We start from the raw sequence: 22,757 nt of genomic DNA, 5'->3' as shown, positions 1-22,757 counted from the left end.
CTACAGTATACAGGAAACTTGAGCTGGTGTTTGAACTTATATTATTTTGAAAATAGAGTTTGTGGATTTTGAATTTGTAAAAGAAGTATGATTAAAGGACTGGCTTTATCTTTATGGGACATACTGTATGTGGAATATGTCCCTTTCTTTAATGAATAAACCTGAAAACAAACAAAAAGTGAATGTTATTGCAGGTTTTAATAGCAGAAATTAGGCAGTGTGAATACTTTATTATTGGGTACATCTGAATTTACTGCTGTATACTGCGTACTGTATAGTTATAGCAACAAGTTATAGAAGCAGGTCTCCTTTGTAAAAATGCACTTAATGTAACATGCTTATAATGGAGTGTGATGTGCTAACCCTTTAAACTGTCAGCAGTTTCATTTGGAAATAGTATAATTCATTTCTGTTGTTAAAATACATAACGCCAATCACAACCCAAGTGGATATGTTATGATGGGAATCTTAATTTTCCTGTACAAATTGGTTAGAATAAAGCACACATGTAAAGAAATCATGACATCGTAGTCATTTTTATGAGCTGTTTTTATGTTTTATTAGTATTTACAGGGACTGAGCTAATAATCTGATGCGGACAGAGTCCAGCGTTGGAACTGTGATAGCTCCAATTTAATAAAGCAAAATAAAGAGCTTGTTGACAAGACAGTGCATAGGGTTGTAAGCACTTTTAATTTTTTAAGTGTTTGCTTGTGTCTTGAGAGTCGCTACTCTGCATGTGACAAATCCCACTTTGCTGCTCCGTTATAAATTCTGAAACCTTGAAGTTGAAAGACTCCGTTCAAACGGTTGGGAAAAAGTGTTGCGTCTTTATTTTTTTAAATCTTTTTTCTGATCTGCTCCAGGCCCGCTACAGGAAGGAGCAGGCACTGCCAAAACAGATGCCATGCATTCCCCCTGTGGACAACTTACTGAAAGACAGCACTGATGGCAGCGCTCTGGCTGCTTTGATCCATTTCTACTGCCCAGAGATCGTGAAGCTAGAAGGTACAGTAGGTCACTCACATTGTTTCTCAGAGGATGGGACACCTTTCATTTTGTTGGGACATCTTCCATTTTATTTACGAGCATTCTGCAGAGCTTGTATGACGTGAGACAGCTTCCCAGTTTCCCAGATGAATAAGGTGGAAATCCTCCCCAGACAACGTTCTCAGATGTAGCAGAACAGATTGGAGCTCTTAACCCAGATCAGAGTTCTTAATATGGCAAACTAACTCCTTCTTTTAGTGTACATTTTGAAAAAGGTTTTCAGGAAACACATTTATAGCAGATACGTTGAATGTATCACCTAGTACTTATTGTTGTTCTTGACAGAAGTGGTGCATGCTGCCCATTTTCTGCATTCTCTGAAACTGGAAGTGGATATTAAAAATATCCACATTTTATTTGATGGGAGGACTCTTGGCTGCTTCAGTATAATACACACTGCCTTTTAAATGAAAACAATCACTCCACTCTCCACTAATCATTGGTTATATTTTGCAAGGGGAGCTGTTTTTTCCTGCAGCCTCTTAGATAAAATTATTTTTCTGCCTTCTCCTCAGATATATGCCTGAAGGAGACCATGTCATTGGCAGACAGCCTTTACAATCTACAGCTGATTCAGGAATTCTGTCAGGAAAACCTGAACTGTTGTTGCCACTTCACACTGGAAGATATGCTCTATGCCTCCTCTTCAATAAAGGTAGGATACGTTATGACCAACGTAAAATATCCTGTAGTTTGCATTTGGCTGTTTTTCTTCCCTTCCCTCCTGAGGTTAATAAACATCTTCCAATAGGGTTATTCTCTTAGTAGATATGAGTCATAAAGTTTTAAAGGAGGTGGTAGGGATGGGTGGGATATTATACTCTGTTGGAAGGAAAATAAACCACAGTGTTTCTTAGTTGTTGAATCAGTTAGTCATCACTGTATTTAGTTCTGCCTACAAGATGGCTCTGAAACAGCTATTCAGCAGAAAGTTCTTTAACAAATAACCCAGGGGACTGGCAGCAAGTAGCAGCTAAAGTTTTTTTTTTCCCCAGAATCTCTTTCCATCTGTAAGCATGTCACAAGAGACAGGAATAGAAGTCATGTATGGTGCATATACTGTACACATTGTCTATTACTGTTTGCATCTAAAATTGGAGGGTGGATGGGCTTTTAGGAACAGGAATTTGTATTACTTTTCTTGTTCTGTAAAAGACACCTTGTGAAAACAGACTGTGGAGAAATTTTTGCATTTCTGTCAAAACATTTCTTATTTATATGCTCATTGGTACTATTGGTACCCAAACTACATTGGCTGTGGATGTTATTAGATTTATTATTTTACTGCAAGATAAATACTTGCCCTCCTTTCTTGTTATATTGTGTAAAATTAGGCCTTTGTTTTTCTTTTTCTACATTCAGTTCATGTGCAGGTTGATCATTATAAATGGAAGGCAACATTTCCAAATATTGTCTTGTTTTATGAGTATTTGGAGGTTGTATATTATACTAGGTATACATTTGAGTTTTATGATGTACATATTCCCTGATTCAATCGCTTTACTGTAAATAAAAAAAATATGAATATGAATAAGACGTGACTTTTCATGTTTTTAGGCACTTAAATCCTGGTACTTTCTGTCTTTTGAGATGGAAATAAGAGTCGGCTTAGCTGTCACTTCATTTGACTTTTCTTGGAACTAGAACACTGGCCATTGCAGAGGTCCAGCAGAGTATAGGAGAAAGACTTTGTGTATTAGCTGACAATACTGTGCTCTTTTTAGAACACTCTATAAGCCCCTTGTAAACAAGTTGAACACCCAATGTTCTTAATTCTGTTTTTTAATTATTTATATAGAAAATGATGGGTATGTTACAGTAGTATGTGTAAAGATGAGATCTATAGTATCTAGAAATTATATACTGTATGAACAACTGAACAACAGAATGTGTAATCTGTAGGCTGAATGTTACAATGTGTTACTTTTTTTAGACGTGTTGTAAGTCACTCCTGTGCTCTTTTAGAATACAATGCTGTGTCTATTAAGTGTAACCTGGTTAATATGTAGCACTTTCTACAGCAGTTCTTGATGTCGGGAGCAAACCTGCTATCAAGGCAGGGAAGAACCATACGCATCTGTGACTGAAAATCTTTTGTATATTTATAGGATGTAGTTAATGTTAAATCCTGTCTTTTGACAACAACCTCGACTCAGTTTGAACCTAGCCCTGCGATATTGATTTGGTTAAATTAAAAACAAGTACAGTATATAAAGGTTCAGTCATGAAAAAGATGGTCAGTGGACGGAGATATTCTCCAAAAGTAATCAAAGGTGATGCTGTTATGGACATCTGTGATGATGGCAGAAATGGGTGTCAGATCTACAAATCTGTGGCCTGCCCCTTGGTGTTACAAACTAAGCATGTGGGCTTATTTTTATCTTATATAAGGTAATAGAAGCATAGAGAAAAAATGCTTCAGCACAGTTTAAGACTATCCATTCTTTTATCTTGGGAAAGGCATCACACCACAAAAAGTGCTAATTTTGTACATTGTCCTCTTAATTAGAAGAAATCTCTTATTGACAACCATGCACTGTGCCAAGAGATTTATACTGTATGTCAATAGGCTGGATTTGCATGTGCAGCAGTGTCTGGTATCCTAAAATGGAGACTATGCATTTCAATACTTGCTGCCTTTGTCCCCAAAAGAAGGACTGAGGGGATTAACTGCTTAATGCCAGCTTTGTATAAATTGCCTTTATTTATTTTTTTTACAAACATTACAATGAAATCCCCCATCTTTCAATTTGTTTTTTGTTTTTTTTTTCCACATAAAAGTGTGTCAACAAGTATGACTTGTCAGAAAGCTGTAAGTTATTGAATATCTGATGAAAAAAGGTTTATATTTTAAGTATGCATGAGTTTGTAGTATGACTAAGCACACAGGAGGGCAGATGGGAAGATAGATTTATACTAAGCCATCTGGGAGTTGTCTGTTTTTTTTTCTATGCTTTACAAAGCGACAGACACCGAAAGCAAGAGGTAACTTCTTTGTGCTTGTTGAAAAATGAGTAATTTGTTAGATAATGTTATGGCACCCTGAAACATTCGTTTAATAAAAAAACACTATTTTTCAAGGATGTAATTTCACTATGAATAAGGCAAACAAACGGATTTTATTTTTAAGAAAGCTGGAAAATATCAGGGGCAAATGGGAAAAGCAATTTAGGTATTTTAAATTTGAACTGATGATAAAAATAGGTTTTAGGTTACATAATATAAATCTGTTGCTTGCAATTACAATTTTGCTCTGGTTATCTAGTAAGGACATGTTTAAATTATTGTGAATTGTTGCATCACAGACAAGAAATTAGTAGTTGAGGTTACATTAAATAGATAGATAAGAGATTCTGTTTCAACTGGGGCTTATTGCAAAACAGTAGACATTTCAAGAAATATTTAGAGAAAAACATTTATGTTTTTATTACCAAACAGTGTGCAAAACCCTTGAGTGTGAGTGTGGAAGGATAAAAAGGTTTTGTATATGTATTGTACCTTCATTTTTACTTACTACGGTAACACCTTGCTTACTAGGGTGCAGACTTAAGTGCTATCTGAAAGGACTCTGCATCAGCATATGACTCCCATCTTCTGTAAATTAGGCTCCTTGTGAAATGCAGAGTGGACTTCTAAGGTTTTCCAGCTTGTGAATAAGACAGAATAGTCTAGTTTCAGGTTATTGTAAGGTCTGTGAGTGTAGTCCAGCTCTTAATCTGAGATCTCCTCATTCAAGCCTACATTTTCGGTGGAAAACCTAAATGTATGGGTGATAAGGGCCTTTAGTCATGCAGTACATGTTTGGAACATAGTGCCCAGGTCATTAGACACTGGATGTCTATAGTTTTTTAAAACTAAACATGTTTGAAAATATTCTGTCTTCAATAGGATTTTTAATGTATATATTTTACTGAATTATTTTTTTCTGTGCTTTATTTACTCTTTTTACTTTTGTGTGTGATGTGCACTTTGCGTTTCTTGAACCGTGCTCTTAAATAAAATATTATTATTAACTTTATCAAGTGTAGAGCAGAGACACCTTGTGGAGAGGTGGGTAGATTGTGGTGCATCATTGTGCACTAAATTGCGATGTGTGTAGTAGAAAATAATTCTTGCTTGCATTTGTAATATTATGTATTTTTTGTGATCTTTTACAGAATAACTACCTTGTCTTTATGGCAGAGTTGTTTTGGTGGTTCGAAGTGGTGAAGCCATCTTTTGTGCAGCCTCGTGTTGTAGATACTGAAGGTAATGTTTAAAAATGATTCCTTGCGCTCACTGAATTGAAAATCAATCGTTTATTTTGAAACACTGATGCTTTTGCAACTGAATTGAGGAATTTTGTAATGACTCCATTGAGCTTCTGTGCTATTATTTAAAAGAAAATTAAAAAGAGAGTTATTGTTCTGTGCATGATGTCCGTATTTCCTGGTAAATGTTGTCAGTATGATTGTAATCAGTAAAAAAAATCTTCAGTCATCAGTGGCTTGTCCGTTTGAAATTTCTGAGGTGACGATTGATTGTTTCATTTGCTACCAGCATCACAGCCAGTCCATTCCTTGCGAAACATGCCTTCGGTTCCAATTTCAAATGCCACAAAGAGAAGCTTTATTGAGAGCCCTTCCAGCTCTGAACAGCCAAGGTAATTTTTTTTTATTTCTCCTGTAAAGCACTGTTTTTTATCAATTCAGATTATGATAGGTTCAATACATTTATTATTGTGATTATATTATTTAAGTTTCTTAAATTATGAATCACAGTACAGGCTAAAGTAAGATATATATATATACTAAGCTTGACCAATATGTTTTTTTTTCCTCCAGTCTGCCCTTGTCACCATCAGAGTCTCTCATGTCTGTCAGACACACACAACCGCAGTCTCAGCCTCCTGTTTCAGGTAACACAGCCTCTTGTTTTCCCAGCTGCTACAGTCTACCTGCTCTGCTGCCCTCAAGACAAGCTTTACTTCATTGCCTTGGAGTTTGTTTTTCTTCTTGTTTTTACTATAATTTTACATACCTTCAAGAACTGTTCTTTTTTTCAGGTGTGATGAAAAGATCAACTTCAATGTCTTACGTGGATGGTTACGTTGGAACGTGGCCAAAGGAAAAACGGTTTGTAAAACCTTTGTTCTATAGGTAGGGATGTTCTATATGTACATCAGTTCCTGTCTATAAGTATAGGAGTGAGTGGAACCTGACTTTATTTCAGGATTCAAGCAGGGTCAGGCCCTCGCAAAACAGTAATGTTTTGTCAAATAATCAGCAAACTAAAAACATGGTTTCATTATTTAATTAATCTTTTTTTTCTCATGTAAAATATGATGATTTCTCTGTCTTCCAATGTAGGTCCTCAGCTCATGGAGTATCCTTTGATATTCCTTTTGATAACGAAAACACTATGCAGACTCCCACTGCCCCCAGCAGAGGGATGACCAGGTCTATCAGCACTGAAGGTCTGGGTTTCAAAATCCATCAGATGCCCAAGAATCTGATTAAAAGAAACCTCTCCTTCCAGCCTGTGAATGGACAGAAGGAAAAAGAGGGCATTGAGGAGGAGGAGTGCCCAGAGAGCCTCACAGGCACAGAACTATCCAGCAAGCATTCAGGGAGAGGTAATAACATCAGGAATCAGCATGGACTTTCAAATGGGCCAGTCATGGATGAACATGGTAATCTCACAGGGACTCCAAGCATTGAGGAAGCTTTGAAAATCATTCACAACACAGAAAAACCACATACACTCCTCCAGTCAGATAAAGTGAACAATGGATTTTTCCTCCATTGTCAGGAATTAGAGGATTTAAGTTCACAGCCCAAGCTAGAGGAAGCAGGTATAGATTCTGTTACAGAGATAAAAGGAGCCATGAGCCCCGACACGACTGAGGTGGACACTGGGATTCATGTGCAGACGGAAGATATTCAGGAAACCATGGACGAGGACTCATCTCTAAGAGACTACACTGTGAGCATGGATTCAGACATGGACCATGACTATGAATTAAAAGCCAGCAACCCGAGGGAAATGATAAGCCCCTGTCCTAGCTCATTAAGTGCGAAGTCTCAGGCCGGTAGTACTGCATCCTCAAGTTCAGGGATCAAGATGACCAGCTTCGCAGAACAGAAGTTCAAAAAACTGAATAACGTCGATGGCAGGAGCAGTGGAAGCAGCTCTCAAAAGACCACTCCTGAGAGTTCGGAGCTCAACATCCCGCACGTGGTGGCCTGGGCTCAAACTCCGGAGGAGAGCCCGGTCAGACAAACAGGGAGGGATCCCACGCAGCTGCTGGCGTCCGAGATGGTTCAGCTGAGGATGAAGCTGGAGGAGAAACGCAGGGCGATCGAAGCCCAAAAGAAAAAGGTGGAGGCAGCCTTTACAAGGCACAGGCAGAGGATGGGGAGAACAGCATTCCTGACGGTGGTGAAGAGAAAAGGAGACGGTACCTCACCCCTGAGGGAAGAGGCTGCCGGTTCAGAAGACGAAAAGCTGTCCACCGACAGCCAGCCTTTCAAAACAGCTGACGATAACAACCTAAGGCCTGAAAAGTGTAAAACGGACCTCACGGATAGTATGGACCAAGCTCAGAACCGATGGCTGAAGTCACCCAATGATGAGAACTTAGGGGAAGTGGACCTGGTGGAGTACACCAAATCCATTGAAAAGCTAAATTCCTCTCTGAACTTCCTGCAGCAGGAGATGCAGCGCTTGGCCCAGCAGCAGGAGGTCATCATGCAGATGCGAGAGCAGCAGGCTTGGGTAATTTCGCCACCCCAGCCCTCGCCACAGAAACAAATCCGGGATCTCCGCACTGCCACCCGCTCCACTGGCTCCTTGTCACCCGTCTTGTCCTCGGGAGACTCGCCTCGTACCTCCCATCGGTCCCCGACAAACATAAAGAGAAAGTCGGCCTCTTTCCACTCAAAGACCCCCAGGACTCCGCGGCCAAATGAATTAAAAATCACACCTTTCAACCGCATTTTAACCCCCCCCCAGTCGGTGGATAGCCTCCCTCGCCTTCGGAGGTTTTCTCCCAGCCAGACCCAAACCAGCTCTTTTGTGTGTCTCGGACATGATTCCAGACCATCCTCTGAGACTGAGGCCAGGGAGAAGGATGATGCTGAAAGACTGAAACCAGCCCATTCTTTTCCAAAAGAAGGGTCAGAGAAAGGGGTGGAAGCCGAGCCGCCCTCTACAGCCGAGGAACCCAAGGAGAAACCAACAAAAGAGAAGGAAGAAGAGGAAAAAGAGATAAAGCCTTTAGAATCCACTGTTTCAGAAGTGTTATCCCAGCCAATAACAGAGACATTTATAGTTACCCCCACTGAAAACCCGGGTGATGTTCTTGGGCAGAGCACCAAGAGCTTGATTGAAGTTCCATTATCAATACTTAAGCCCCTGGAGGGACAAGAATTAGAAGATCATGGAGAGGGGGAAGTCAGTGGAGAAGTCTATGATGAAGATCAGAAGATGTGCTGTGGTTTCTTTTTTAAGGTAAAAATTAAAGCATCCCCCCCAAAGTGCCTTTCCAAAGTGCCTTTGCTGGATGTATAAAATATTGTACTGTAAAACCTAAACCTAGATTTACTTAACAGAGCAAATATGTGCAAACTTTTTGTTGGTTTAAGCGTTATTTTAAAAAATATGCACTAATTTTTCCGTGTTTTCTTAAAATTACAGTATAGAAAATTGTTTTTTGCCTTTTATTTTTTTGGTACTGCATGCAGTAGCACACACTTTTTTTTCCATGACCAACCTGCCCTAATTTTATGACAGTGCATTTTACCACAAATTCCCTAGAGCTTTTACACTCCTAACTTTTTTTAGGAATGTAGGGTATCCGTTAATTATAAAAATGATGAAGAGCAACGTATACAGGCCAAGGCAAAAGAGACAATCTGTATAGTATGGGATCAGTTGTGCATCACTAAAATTTAGGTCAGAGGTCTGTGGGTGATAAATAATTTAATAAGAAACATGTAAATGTGTCTTAAAAAATATTTCATGCTTGACATAGTACAGTAGAATGTCACTAAAAAAGCTGTTGTGTGTGCAGCATATTTAGCATAAGGTTTTTATTTCAGGGCTCCTGAGTGGCTTAATCAGTGAAAGCACTTGCTCTGTGTACTGGTTGAATTCTGTAGTCAAGGATTGCTGGTTTGAGTCAGGACCAAGACATTAGAAGACTGTGACGGTGATCAGCCAAGTCACAGCACAGAATTGACTGAGCACTGCCAGGGTGGGACAAGGCTGCTTGGGGTTTACTGCAGCAGCAACTGCAGAGAACAGCTGGCCACCTGAAAACTTCGAATGACATCAGTGAAAGAATGATCAATGATCTCCTTTGATCAATGAAGTACATGGTACAGGTCTTCAGGGCCATATAGCCAAACAGATAAAGGATTGGTGACCCTAATTTGATTGGTTAGAAAATTCTGTTTTTCAGGATACCAAATGTAAATAAGAATTCACATTTCACTCAGTGCTGGCTATTTTAATAGACATTTTCTGAAAGCTGACGAGCCTTGTTAAATTTTGAAAGGGCAATACAATACTTAACGCAACATGACTGTAGTATGACCCACAGTTTATGCGGTCCTTCAGAGAGCTCAAAAGCCTCAGTAAGTAACTTTAAAATGATGATAATACATTTACCCGACAGGTTTTGAGACTGTGTGCTGCTCGTCTCGGTCACAATGCCCAACTGACTCGCTTTCTCGTCAACAGGACGACCAGAAGGGCGAAGACGATATGGCAGTGAAGCGGGCGGCGCTGCTGGAGAAGAGGCTGAGGAGAGAGAGGGAGACCCAGCAGCGGAAGCAGCAGCTGGAGGCCGAGATGGAACAGAAGAAAGAAGAGGCCCGGTAAGCTGCCAGGGTTTCCATACGTCTGGCCCACAATCAGTCCACGTTCGTGCAGTGCAGAGAAACATCAAGATGTTGGCATCTAAAGGCAATACTAGGAGTACATTTTTTTAAATGCGTCATAACTCTAAGTACTTAGTAACTTAGTAACTCTTAGTCTTCGGCGTCTTCAAACACCCTAGCTAACCTTCACTGACTACCCAAAACCATACAAGACAAAAGGCACTCACCCATACTAAACTAGTGTGACTAATACAAAAATCAACTACGTGTGTAGAATGTACCCAACAACCTAAACTAACCCTATACACAAAAGTTCACACAAATACACAAGTGAACTACGAATACCAAAGGGAAAATGAGAGTGGACACAAGTAACAGGGTACAAAAGAACACAGAGGTTGATACAATACTCCTGGGCAAGGTAATGGCTAAACAAGGATAAACAAAAAAAAAACAAAAGTACAAAAGTACAAAAAAACCAACAAAAGCCGAAGCTATACAAAAACACACACAAACAAAGCGAAGCCAAAGCAAAAACCAAAAGCGAAACGAAACCAAAGCCAAGCGGGACCGAAGTCAAATGAAAGGCCCCTTCATTCAGAAAACCTAAATAAGCTGCACTTTGATTGGCTGAGAAGCTGATTGATGATGATGTCACACAGAAACAATGATGTAATGATGGGCCAATGGGGGAGGGAGAACAATCAAGGTCAGGAAGTGTGGAACAGACACAAAACACACATGGACCACACACTGGGACGTAACAACCCTGTAAGGTGACCCATGACCCATGAAGTGTAGATAGTAAGATACACAGTGAAGGCATAAGGATACTAGAACTATCACTGGTCAAATACAGGATGTGTTGTCAAAACGTACTTGTCATATCCTATCCCATTTCCTTTCAAGGTTAACTGATAATTGTGTTGTGCAGATCTTTTCAAGCACAGAGTCTCAATAGTTTCCAGTTTTGGAACAAAAGACACATTTCTATCTTGAACTAAACTGCAGCAGTCCTGTAAAGTGCAGACGTTGTTTTATTGATTTCTTCTGGGGAAAAAATCGCTGAGGAACCCACTGTTCTTTGGAACATCTGCTCCAGGTATTTTCAGATTTCAGGCCATTGTTCAACCGATTTCCAGCTTTCACCATAGGATCCAGATATGGTTGCCTTCAAAGAGTTCAGGTCAGGTCTTTCTACAGTCTATTGGATCACTTAAGAAAAATGTAAACTCATAAATAAAATAAATTTTAACAGTAGAAAAACTGGCCTGTAAATTACAAGTATTGCTGCTTATGTTAAGGCAGAAGATTTTCATCCCTCATAAGGTGTCCCTTGATGTCCCCTTCAGGATTAAAGCAGAAGAAGAACGTCAGAAGAAGGAGGATGAGAAAGCACGCAGAGAGTTCATTAAGCAAGAGTACCTTAGGAGAAAGCAGCTCAAACTAATGGAGGACATGGACACCGTAATTAAGCCACGTCCTGCTAGCTCCAAACAGAAGAAACCTCGCCCAAAATCTGTCCACAGAGATATCATGGAATCTCCCAAAACCCCTGCCAGGGCTCCAGCAGGTAACACATGCCCTGATGCACAGGGGGTCTGTTCTGCACCAGACGTGCCAGCTTGCTTTGTGCCACCTGCATCCTTTCTGGATTGGCTAACTATATTCCCTCAGCTCTTGCTATTTAATGTGCTCGTTAAAACTTCAGATTTCAAATTCCTATAAAAAAGACAAGCTTGTATCTGCTTACATATATGCATGCTAATTTCTAATGTCTGTAGCATTAACTAGCCCATGTACTTCCTTCTCAATGCTAACTTTTCTTTTAAACTCTGCTGTGACTTGCTTTTAATTATGTCTCTTAATGAAACTCGCTGCTACTTGCATGCAGAGATGGAAAACTAGAAACATCTTTACATACTTTAAAGCTTTGATCTGAAAAATTTCTAGGATTCAAATGTGATATTTTCAGATTTCAATGTTTGTCGATGATTTCTAAACTCTTTTTTAATTGAGAAAAAAAGTCTGTATATGTCTGGATCCAGATTTAAACAGTCTGTCTTGATGTTAGAACATTAATGGTAGTATTGTTTTTAGAATGCTATTATACGGATTTTAGTTTTATTATAGTTATGTTCCAAACTGAATTATAATCTCAGGTAAAAGTCTCAGTTTTGCCTTGTCAGATGATGTTAAAGTGAACCATTAACAACTAATAATACAAGCAACTGCAGATTCACAGATAGAGAACACATCCAGTTTTATATTGTTTTATATGAAGAATCAGTCCTAATAAAACAGGAAGCTGATGCTGTTATGAAAACATACAGCGTATCATGCATTTTTGTACTCTTATGTGAGCTGACACAACCATGTGTCTGGAAAGCAATGTCTACAGTCAATGTTAAGATACAATATTTAGGCATGCATCTGTGTAAGCCTCAAACAAAACAAACCAGTTGCATAGGTGGGTACACAAAGCATTGTGAACAGACTCCTTGTCGGTTTTGGAACGGTGTTGATTGTGAACACTTTGTTTTTCAAATCCAGGTTCACGTCCTCGTGTTTTTTCAGTCTCCAGCCTCTCTCTGGCCTCGCTGAACTTGGCGGACACTGACAGCGTGCAGTCAGGCAAGAGAACCCCCAGGTGAAGAATGTTATTCACTTTTTGACCCCCCATTGCTCAATGCTTAGATCTTCATTGCTTACAGGATACTTTGTGCTCAAACGGAAGCATTACAAAGTGTCAAAGATGTAAAAGTACGAAACCTCCCTTCTTGACAAGCAGTTGAGCTCATCAAGGATTCATCCCTGTATGCTTTTTTATTTTTTTGAGGTTGAATCAGAAAATACAAATGCTTCGGAACCTTTCACAGGCAGAAGACACAATGTATCATAATTGCCCTCCTCTCGGATAGGTTACAGGAACAAATCTTACTTTTTTCCTGTCATGTTCTAAAAATATTGTTGGTCATGATAATAGCATAAAAAGATAGGGCTGCAGCATGTTCTTAATTTCCTTGGCTAACAAAGTGTATGCATGAAATGATTAAAAAGTTCTCTGCATTAAGCAAGTGACTGTTGTCAGTCCTCGTTAATTTATTCCTCTTTTACTGACCTCTATTTCACCTTTAATCCCTTTCCCCATAGACCACAAGACATAATATTCTTTGTCCTGCATCCTTGTTTCTCTTTTTTCTTCTTTGTCTCCCCTTTTCTGGAATTTTCAGAAGCAGTGACATAGCCTCAGGAAACCTATACTACTTATTGAAATCTACTAAACTGAAAAACGCAAGGTTAGTCTCTTTGATATGACCTAGCTCACTTCATTATTTTGGCTCCTGCTTACTGGAAGGAGCAGTCCATGCTAGCACAGTCAGCCCGGCTCTTAAATTCATCAATGCAACTGCCAGAGCTCTGGCACTCAGCTGTCACAGGTGAAAATTAGAAATGGTTTAATATTGCACATACAAGAAGTGAGTTTTACATGAAAGGAGACTATACCTAAAAGCTTGCATATAAAACCACTAATTGCCTTCCCTGTTTTCTAAAATGTTTCTCAGATTGTCAGATTCCAAAGAGAGACAAGAAATAGGTCAAATCAAGTGACCAAGAAAGTCACCATCTACAGTACAAGATAAGATAAGATCACTTTATTAGCCATATACGATTTCTTGCATTAGGAATTCGTCTTTTCGCATACCCCAGCTTCCTCTCCATGAGTCACAGACACACAGACAGGGAGAGAAGCTTGGGGTCAGAGCGCAGGGTCAGCCATTGTACAGCGCCCCTGGAGCAGTTGGGGTTAAGGTCCTTGTTCAGGAGCCCAACGGAGTAGGATTCCTCTGCCGGACGCAGGATTTGAACCGGCAACTTTCCATCCTTAGCCACAGTGCCACCGCTCCACCCCAAATTTTAAAAATAAGATCACTTTACTAGATAAGATCACTTTATTTACCTCCGCGTAAAATATGGATTCTATTACTAGCTGTGGTACCAAACAACTCATAACATTATGTGCGCAGTGTGGCTTACTTTCATCATGAAGTAATTCTAGAATTGTGGGATTAAATCGTTAAACCTTCCTTTTCCCATCTGAATCTCATTTTCAAATGTATATTGTAAAGGCTGATTAAATGTAAGCAAATGTTTCTGATCTGCTATTCCTGTACTTGCTAACATGTTATTGTTTGTGTTCATTTGCCTCTCATGCTCACTTATAGAGGTATTTTGTGCCATACTTCTGGTACTTAACCTGCTGCTCTCTAATCTCATATGTTGCATATCCTGGCCTGTATCCATTAGATTCTCAATCCTATTTAATTCTGTGTATTTAATCTAGATACCCTGCATGGTTTGATCTTCTCTCCTATAGGGGGGATTGAAGTCATTTTTTGTAAAGGAAAGTCTCCATAATAATAATAATAATAATAATAATAATTATTATTATTATTATTATTATTATTATTGTTGTTGTTGTTGTTAATATTAAAATTAAGAAGTCCTATCTGACTGTTAGCCGAATTCCTGTTTTGTGTAATGTAATTATTCAGAAATAATGCTAGATATGATTTTGAATGTATTTTCAGGCCTGAGTCAGCAGACGGTTTTTTATCGCCATGTCGATCAGGCAGTCGCAATGGAGAGAAGGATTGGGAAAATGGTTCTACAACATCTTCTGTGGCTTCCAACACAGAATATACAGGTGTTATCTGTTTTCCTGGAGCATTTTCTTCCTTGCATGATGCTGAACAGTATACAGTATTAAAATAGTGATGAAAGTAGAAATAAGATGAATTGTGGCTTTTAAAATAGCCCACACATTAAATGACTCCACCCAAACGAAAGCTTTAAAAGGATGACAAACTGTACAAATGGGTTCATGCCCAATCACATTAATCTGTGGTCTACCCCGTTTTATAATGTGCTACGTACTGTATGTAACAGCATTTTTTCTTTTTGTAATTCGTAATCTGAACTTTTACTGGTTATGTTAATATTTTATATTTTATATAAAAAGATTTGAGATGCACAAGATTAGTCATGCTGTTGGCTGCATAAATAAATTGAATGCTGAAGCTCTTCTTTTCTTGTTTGACTTCTGAACAGGCCCAAAGCTTTACAAAGAGCCTAGTGCAAAGTCTAATAAGCACATTATCCAGAATGCCTTGTCTCACTGCTGTCTAGCTGGCAAGGTCAATGAAGGTCAAAAGAATAAAATATTGGAGGTAAGATGCTGCAGTTTGCTCTTGTTTAGGAAATTAACCTTTTTTTTCCTAAGATTTTTAGATGTGCATCCAAGTAGAAATAAACCACTTTATTGTACAGCTATATTTATACATAAATAATTAAACTATATCAATTATGTGACTAATTACAACTTTAATGTTGAAAATGAAGTATAAGAACTTAAGAAAGTTTACAAACAAGAGGATTCCATTTAGTTCAACTGTCCACTTTGATAGTAGTTAATTGATCTGAGGGTCTCATCCAGCTGTTTCTTGAATGAAGGATATTGAAAAGATTTGCCTATGATATAACAGTTAGCAAAGTGGGTAATCTTCCCATTGTCTACTTTGATTAATGTGAAGGCCACCTTTATAACTTATTTAAATGTGGAAAATATCAGTTGTCTCAATGAAAACAATGTCAATTCAGGCAGGACATGAAGGCTAAACTCTCCTGTCTTAATCATAACAGTTGCTGTTTTTAAAATATACTTTCATAAACTTGTATACATTTTTAATTGTTTGGCCCTTGTATCCTCTTACAAGTGTTTTGGATTTGCTTACATTTTTTTTAAAAGCGACACCTTTGTCTCTCCCTACTTCTTTTAGCAAATGGAGAAGTCGGAGGCCAACAACTTTTTGATTCTGTTCCGGGACTCTGGCTGCCAGTTCAGGTCATTGTACACATACTGCCCTGAGACGGAGGAGATCAACAAGCTGGCAGGAATCGGCCCCAAGTCCATCACCAGGAAGATGATTGAGGGTCTGTACAAGTACAACTCTGACAGGAAGCAGTTCAGCCATATCCCTGCTAAGACCATGTCTGCAAGTGTTGACGCCATTACCATTCACAGCCACTTGTGGCAGACCAAGAAGCCCGTCACACCTAAAAAAGTTTTGCCTTCCAAGTCTTAGAAGACTGAACTTTCGCTCTGTTTTTTTAATTAAAACATTCACATTCAACTTGCACTTCACCTTAAATATCCGTTTGGATTAGGCTTCGTTGCTGCCAATGGACAAATAAAACAATGTTCTTTTTTTCAGCTTTCCTTTTTCTCCTGTTTTTTTTCCTTAGTTCAAACTGGACACCAAACTCTGCTGTCATTATGCACAACTGGAATGTAAAACACTTAAACGTATTATGTGCAAATCACTGATGTATTTCAGTAAAAAAAGATCATCCAATACTGGGTAATTTTATTAAAGCACGTGTGTGTATGGTTTTGTATGTGCCAAGAGAAAGTATGGACGCCATGATTTAATTTGGTACACTGAAGCACTGAATGTTAATCATATGTATAGAATGAATTTGTCATATTTCTTGTCATTTGTGGCCTTAGACTTTATTTCATATGTGATGGCTCTAAGTTTTCTGTGGGGCTACTTCATGAAAGATTTTTGTACACCAGTGTTTTCTTATTTTTGGGAGTAGAAACACAATTTTGTCACGCAAGTCAAAATGTGAGAAAAATGGAAAGTGTTACGGTGTTCTAAGGAAAATAATGATGTATTAGGTTACTTTTCCAATAAAATGTTGATTGAATGCAAAGCAAGTCACTACATAGGTATTTACTAGTTTATAACAAGTGGCAAAAGCACCAGACTCAACAAAACATTTTTTGTTATTGACATATTTTCTTAACAGTATTGCATAGTGTGCTTCAGGAAAAACGCAAAGGCTTGTTTGTATATATTTTTTCTGTAGAAAATAGGGCAGACAAGCTAATCATTGACTGATTACATACCTTTATTGTTGAAACTTCTTGTCCTCTTAAAATGGGCTCAAAACCTCCTTTACTGTTTCAGAAGAAGTTTCCTGACATGTTTTCTTCAGAGAGTCCAGTATTAGAAACTCATGCTTAGCTTGGTTTATTTATAATCACCAAAAATATCTACTATATATATATTGAATAATGCAGAGTAGCTGATGACTTCATTTTCTATAACATACAAATCGATTAGAAAAATATGACTTATTTAAATGTGGCAAACGTCACTTGTCTCAATGAACAGTCTAAATTCAGGCAGGACAAGAAGGCTAGACTCTCCTGCCTTAATCATAACAATTGTTGGTTTTAGAAAAATATAACTATAGATTTCATATTCTGTCTATTGAGACTAGTTTTATCAATTAGCGTACGGTTGTAAATACGTTTTTAATTCAATGCGATTCATGAATATTGAAGTACAGTTCCAACTTTCTTCCTGACTGCTATTATCAATTGCTCATTAAGATACTTGCAGTAGATCACATTAGGATGCCATGTTTCATTTTTAAGGGTTGTATTTACCAGTGATTATTTAGCAGTGTTTTTTTTTTCTTTACTGGTTGAAGAAAAATGATGTTCTTTTATATCTGCTTCCATGAAAATGTGTATACTGTGTATATTTTGGGCATACAAGGTGTTGCATTACTGAAGAACTTTGGCATGAACCTTTACCATGTATGCAAAAGTGACATTCCTTGTTCTTTTTTTAGTGAGGTCTTCCAGAAAAGACTTAATAATGGTGGATATTTGGAAATGGGGTTCAATAAATGTTTTATGAGGCTTGAAATTAAAGAAGGATTACAGTTAATTTACCTCCTTATGTCTACACGGTCATTTTTTTTATACTATACTACAAAACACTAACCTAATCTTTGTTGAAACTTACTCATAATGCTTTATTTTTAAATGCAGACAGGGAAAAAGCACTTTTTAATATAGTTTTGGGGATATCACTCGTGTGAAAGGCCTGAAAAACAGTAGTCTCTTAATCTAAGATCTTTATGGAGAAATGATTGTTGCGTCTTAGAGTGAATTCTGTAAAGGTTTTTGCTCTCTCTTTATCCATCTGTAGTGTAACCTTTTTTTTATTTTAAACTGAGTCCAGACTTTGCTGGTCATCCAGGTTTTACAATTTGATGTCATCTTTGTTAATATATAAATCTAATTTATTTTCAGTGTGTATATTTGTTAAAACTGTACAAAAAAAGATGATTTTCATCTTAAAGAATAATGAGAGATGTGCCTCCAGAATAAAAGTGGAAAGTTTTATCATTGGCTTCTCCATTCTCTCTGCATGAACAAGATAAAGATATGTATTTCACAAAAATAAAAAATGTATAAATACATGTGTATATAAAACTGAATGAGGGACTAAAATGCATATACGTTCTGCCTATAGACATGTAACAGATTTCCATTGTCAAGACCAGATGTAGACATTGACAGATTTCAGATTTACATTAAACAAATATCGGCTGAATATCCCATTTTTGAAAAAGATTAAATGCATTAAAATGATAACTAAGAAATTTTAGGTTGTACACGTTATTTTTTCTTTGAAATTTAAAATTCAAGATAGTGCTTGTCACCACAGATTAAATACATTCCCTGTGTTTAACATCCTGATAATTATGCTTTGTTATAGGAAAGTCCTTGTAAACAATATGGTAGATGAATTTATGTATGGCACTTTCTATTTGAGAAATGTCTTTATTTTCTCACTTGCACCAGGAAAGATAACTTTTTCTTACCAGAAAGGCATCACATAGCTTCACTTTTAATTATTTCCTGTGTTTTGATTGCATGTAGTAAACTTTTAATGATAGAATTTGAGATTTGTAATTTGTAGCTACTGTATGAAATGCTTGTGAATAAATTCATATTTTACTATTTAACAGTTGTTGGGAAGAAAAAAGGATAGTTTACACAGTTTAATTTTAAAACGTGTACATAAAGCCAGTTTAGAATATGCTGAAAAAATAAAAAGTGCCATACGTAACAATCCATACATATTGATGTGACTGGGGTTTGACTATTCCTTTTTTATAATTGCTTTCATTTTTCTTTCTCATCAAATTAAGATTCAGTGGCATTCCTTTGTAAAATGTCTAAAGGTAGAATGTGCCTGACTATTTCTTAGTGTATTGGTAGAGAATTGTTACTGTATGGTATATAACTATGAATACTTTTCTTTCTTTTCTAAGCCTGCTAGTTTTATAATACTATTTAATCACCTTTAGTTTTGTAGGTTACCAGAAAACCTTATGCAGGTGGCAGATCAGATTTGAATGTCTGTCTCTAACACAAACACTGGTGCTTTAATTGGGGTTTATTTATAGAATTGCCAAACAAGCAGTTGTATGTGTTTCTTGGACAAATATAAAAGCAGCAGTTATTTTGGTTATTGAAGCCTTTTGGGTTTCATGATGTAGAAGAGGTATTATTTTTAAGGCAGCTGTTAAAGTTGTCTAATTTGGCTGTTTCAAGCCAAACTGAATAGCTATTTAATTGTAAAACGGGCACTGTTGATTATTGTACAGTGAATTGTATGCTAATCTGTCCACCTTGATGGAGCATTGCTTCCATTTTTCAGACGCTGTGCTGTCCCTATATTGTCAACATATTGCTGAAGTAACATGTAGTTATTTTTTTTTCCTTTTGCATCAAATAAAATGAAGCATGGCCTCAAAAGGATATATTTGTGTTGTCATAAATGTCGAAAGGGTTTGCCAAGATGGAATTGAACAAGTGACAAATAAAATTACATTGTTTAAAAAATGTTAATGAAAACCCCAGACCACTAACTTTTTCTAATGCCCAGCTGCAAAATAATATATGTTGTAAAACATTAATGTCAACTGAGATTATTAAAAATGGTTTTAATAGTCATTATACACTATTTGTCATGGTATAGTTGTTCAAACATATTACTCTTTATGATAATCTAATGAGAAGCATTGTGCTACATCTCCTTCACATATAGGGAAATAGCTATTTTTTCTTCTAAAGTATTCATTTTTATGCAATTATATCAGGGACATTCTGTTGATGTAGTGGTTAGCATTGTTGCCTCACAGCACTGAAGTCCTGGGTTCAGTTCTGGACATTGGGTTCCGTCTGCTTGGGGCTTGTATGTTCTCCCTGTGTGTTACGTCTCAGTGTGTGTTCTGTGTGTGTTTTTTCTATGTTCCACACTGCTGACCCTTGATTGTTCTCCCTTCCCCATTGGCCCACCATCACACCACTGTTTCAGTATGATGTCATCATCAATTAGCCTCAGCCAATCAGAACTCATTTTATTCACTATATAACATGGAGGCTTTCAGGAAGAAAAGGCCTTTTGTTTGACTTCGGTCCCATTTGGTTTTGGTTATCACTTCGCTTCTGGTTATTGCTTCGGCTTCATTTGTTGGTTTGTTTTGCTTTGTGTGTGTATTTTCGTATAGCTTCGGCTTTGATGTTTTGTTGGTTTTTTGTTAGTTTCTTTGTACTTTTGTTTGTTTGTGTGTTCATCCTTGTTTTGCCATTACCTTGTCCCAGTGTTACATGTTCAACTTTTGTGTTCTTTTGTACCCTGCTCCTGTTGATTACTCTTGTTTTCCCTTATTTGTATTCCTGGTTCACTTGTGTTTTTGTGTGAGCTTTTGTATATAAGGTTAGTTTAGGTTGTTGGGTACACTTACACACTTAGTTGATTTTGTATTAGTACACTAGTTTAGTACGGGTGAGTGCCATTTGTCTTGTATGGTTTTGGGTAGTCAGTGGAGGTTAGCTAGGGTGTTGAAGACACCGAAGACCGTGTGTTTCGGGTTTCCTTTTGTAGTCAGATTAGCTTTCCCTCACTGTCCTAGCCAGCTCCATTTTTGTTTGTTATTTTCTTTCCTTTGGCACCACTCTAGTTCCTTACCCTTGTTATCACGCTTCCTAGTCCCTCACCAAAACCCCACCTGCTTCCAAAAGAATTATCCTAAATGTTAGACCCCTTTACCCCTAGACACTTGGGGTCGTAACACTGTGTTTGCGGGGGTTTCTTTTGGGAGTTTGCATTTCCTCAGTAAAAAAACAAAGTGGTACTATAGGCTTCTGGGAAAATTGGTGTACCCTGCCTCATGTCCATTGGTTGCAGAGATAAGCTTTGGCACCCCACAACCCTGACTTGGAAGAAGGAATTAGAAAATGGACAGAGGAATGGAATTATATAATGATTTCCAGACATTGAAAAGCTGCGTCAGGTGTATTTTTTGCATATCCTGATGCACTGAAAAAACTAACTCCGGATTAGCTTGAATTTTGATTTTTCTAGCTCTACAGAAAACAAATGTTTAGAAAAAAAAATTCAGCATAATAGTAGTGATTCACAAAAGAGCACAGAAGAGAATAATACACTAAAAATAAAATACTTTGACATATTGGCATTTAAATAGTATGCATATAGTATAGTCTACCAGTACTAGACCAAAAATAAACTGAAATGAAAGACTAAACCACTGACGTAAAATCTAAAAGACAAACTTCATTGTCAAACTAATCAGTTGCTTAGAATGATGAACATTGATATAATAAGACAATTTTCTGACGTGCCATTGAGGATACTAGAGACTACGATCAATGGAAATCAAAAGAAAGTCAGTGATCTATCTTTCAGCTTCCTCTTCTGTTTACCAGCTCTATTTGGTTTATGTGTTTTTCTATATTTCCACATATACAGTAGAAATATGTAAACGTGCCTGGGCAACTTTTCCCTCGTCTCTAGATAAGTTCTTCTAACCCAACACAAATTTTTATTGAAATTTTCCATACCTCATAACACTACATTATGCACTTCATTGTGAAAGATTTGCACTTTTGTGAAGTAGTCGTCATCATCATGTTTGAGAACACTAGCAAAGTGCACCAGTAAGATGGACTATTTGCAAACTGAAACCTTTCTAAGTCTTTTAATACAAAATAGTAATAGATGCTTTTTGGAAATGACAGTTTTTACCACAATGTTGTTTAAGGTAAATCTGGCACATAGCAAAACAATACATAATTAATAATAATTGCTTACAGAGTAATTGCTTACAGTTGCAGAGCGATATGGCTGCTGGCAATCAAAGGTGGGCCTGAATGTCTCCTTGTCAATATGATCTGGCTGGTGTTTAGCCAGCAGCCATATCACTCTGCAACTCACAATTAGCAACCCACTGAAGCTAAGCAGGTGTGAGCCTGGTCAGTACCTGGATGGGAGACCTCCTGGGAAAAACTAAGGTTGCTGCTGGAAGAGGTGTTAGTGGGGCCAGCATCATTAAAAATCCCAGTGCATCTCTGGAAAAGAGTAGGGATGGCATCCTGGCCAAATTTTTCATTGGCCATTACCAATCATGGCCTCCTAATTATCCCTATCTACGAATTGGCTTCATTACTCCCCTCTGAAAGGTGATGTGTGGTGAGTGTTCTGGCGCACTATGGCTGCCATTGCATCATCTAGGTGGATGCTGCACATTGGTGGTGGTGGAGGGGAGTCCCCATTAACTGTAAAGTGCTTTGAGTGGAGTGTCCAGAAAAGCGCTATATAAGTGTAAGCAATTATTATTATTAATATTATTACTTACACCAAACCGGACCATTTATGGTCACACAGTTTTCAAGCCGACAGATACCCCACTAGATGGCGCCGCCCTTTTTTTCTGGAGTTTGTATTATCACTTCGTGAAGAACTGTCAAACCTCAGCTACCTTCCACTTGCATTCGCAAAAACACGATTTAGTATTCAAAATTTATTTGGAGTCTTTCCTCTAGTAGCTTTCGTTTCCTCTAATCCGAATTAGATTTTACTCGAGATAAATGAATCCCTATCAATG

General features: G+C 37.7%; 1 protein-coding gene across 3 annotated transcripts in view; it reads left to right on the top strand.

The window, feature by feature from the left end:
• The window catches only part of camsap2a (calmodulin regulated spectrin associated protein family member 2a), a 49,367-nt gene extending 31,184 nt beyond the window's left edge, over window positions 1–18,183 (top strand). The window contains exons 5-18 of one of the 3 annotated variants that reach the window (XM_088927706.1): window positions 867–1,008; window positions 1,566–1,705; window positions 5,208–5,298; window positions 5,590–5,692; window positions 5,874–5,947; window positions 6,095–6,164; window positions 6,399–8,541; window positions 9,775–9,911; window positions 11,267–11,487; window positions 12,468–12,564; window positions 13,148–13,213; window positions 14,507–14,622; window positions 15,027–15,145; window positions 15,755–18,183. In XM_088927706.1, the coding sequence (XP_088783832.1) occupies window positions 867–1,008; window positions 1,566–1,705; window positions 5,208–5,298; window positions 5,590–5,692; window positions 5,874–5,947; window positions 6,095–6,164; window positions 6,399–8,541; window positions 9,775–9,911; window positions 11,267–11,487; window positions 12,468–12,564; window positions 13,148–13,213; window positions 14,507–14,622; window positions 15,027–15,145; window positions 15,755–16,060 (3,825 nt within the window). In that variant the 3' untranslated portion in view covers window positions 16,061–18,183. The remainder of the gene's footprint in view (window positions 1–866; window positions 1,009–1,565; window positions 1,706–5,207; window positions 5,299–5,589; window positions 5,693–5,873; window positions 5,948–6,094; window positions 6,165–6,398; window positions 8,542–9,774; window positions 9,912–11,266; window positions 11,488–12,467; window positions 12,565–13,147; window positions 13,214–14,506; window positions 14,623–15,026; window positions 15,146–15,754) is intronic. The other 2 variants (XM_088927708.1, XM_088927707.1) reach the window with 2 other exon arrangements.
• Window positions 18,184–22,757: the final 4,574 nt, after the last annotated feature.

Source organism: Atractosteus spatula, chromosome 11 (genome assembly GCF_055471065.1).
Source record: "Atractosteus spatula isolate fAtrSpa1 chromosome 11, fAtrSpa1.hap1, whole genome shotgun sequence".
Classification (NCBI taxonomy): Eukaryota; Metazoa; Chordata; class Actinopteri; order Semionotiformes; family Lepisosteidae; genus Atractosteus; species Atractosteus spatula.
The sequence above is the reverse complement of the archived record's forward strand: the minus strand, read 5'-3'. Positions and strand labels throughout refer to the sequence as shown.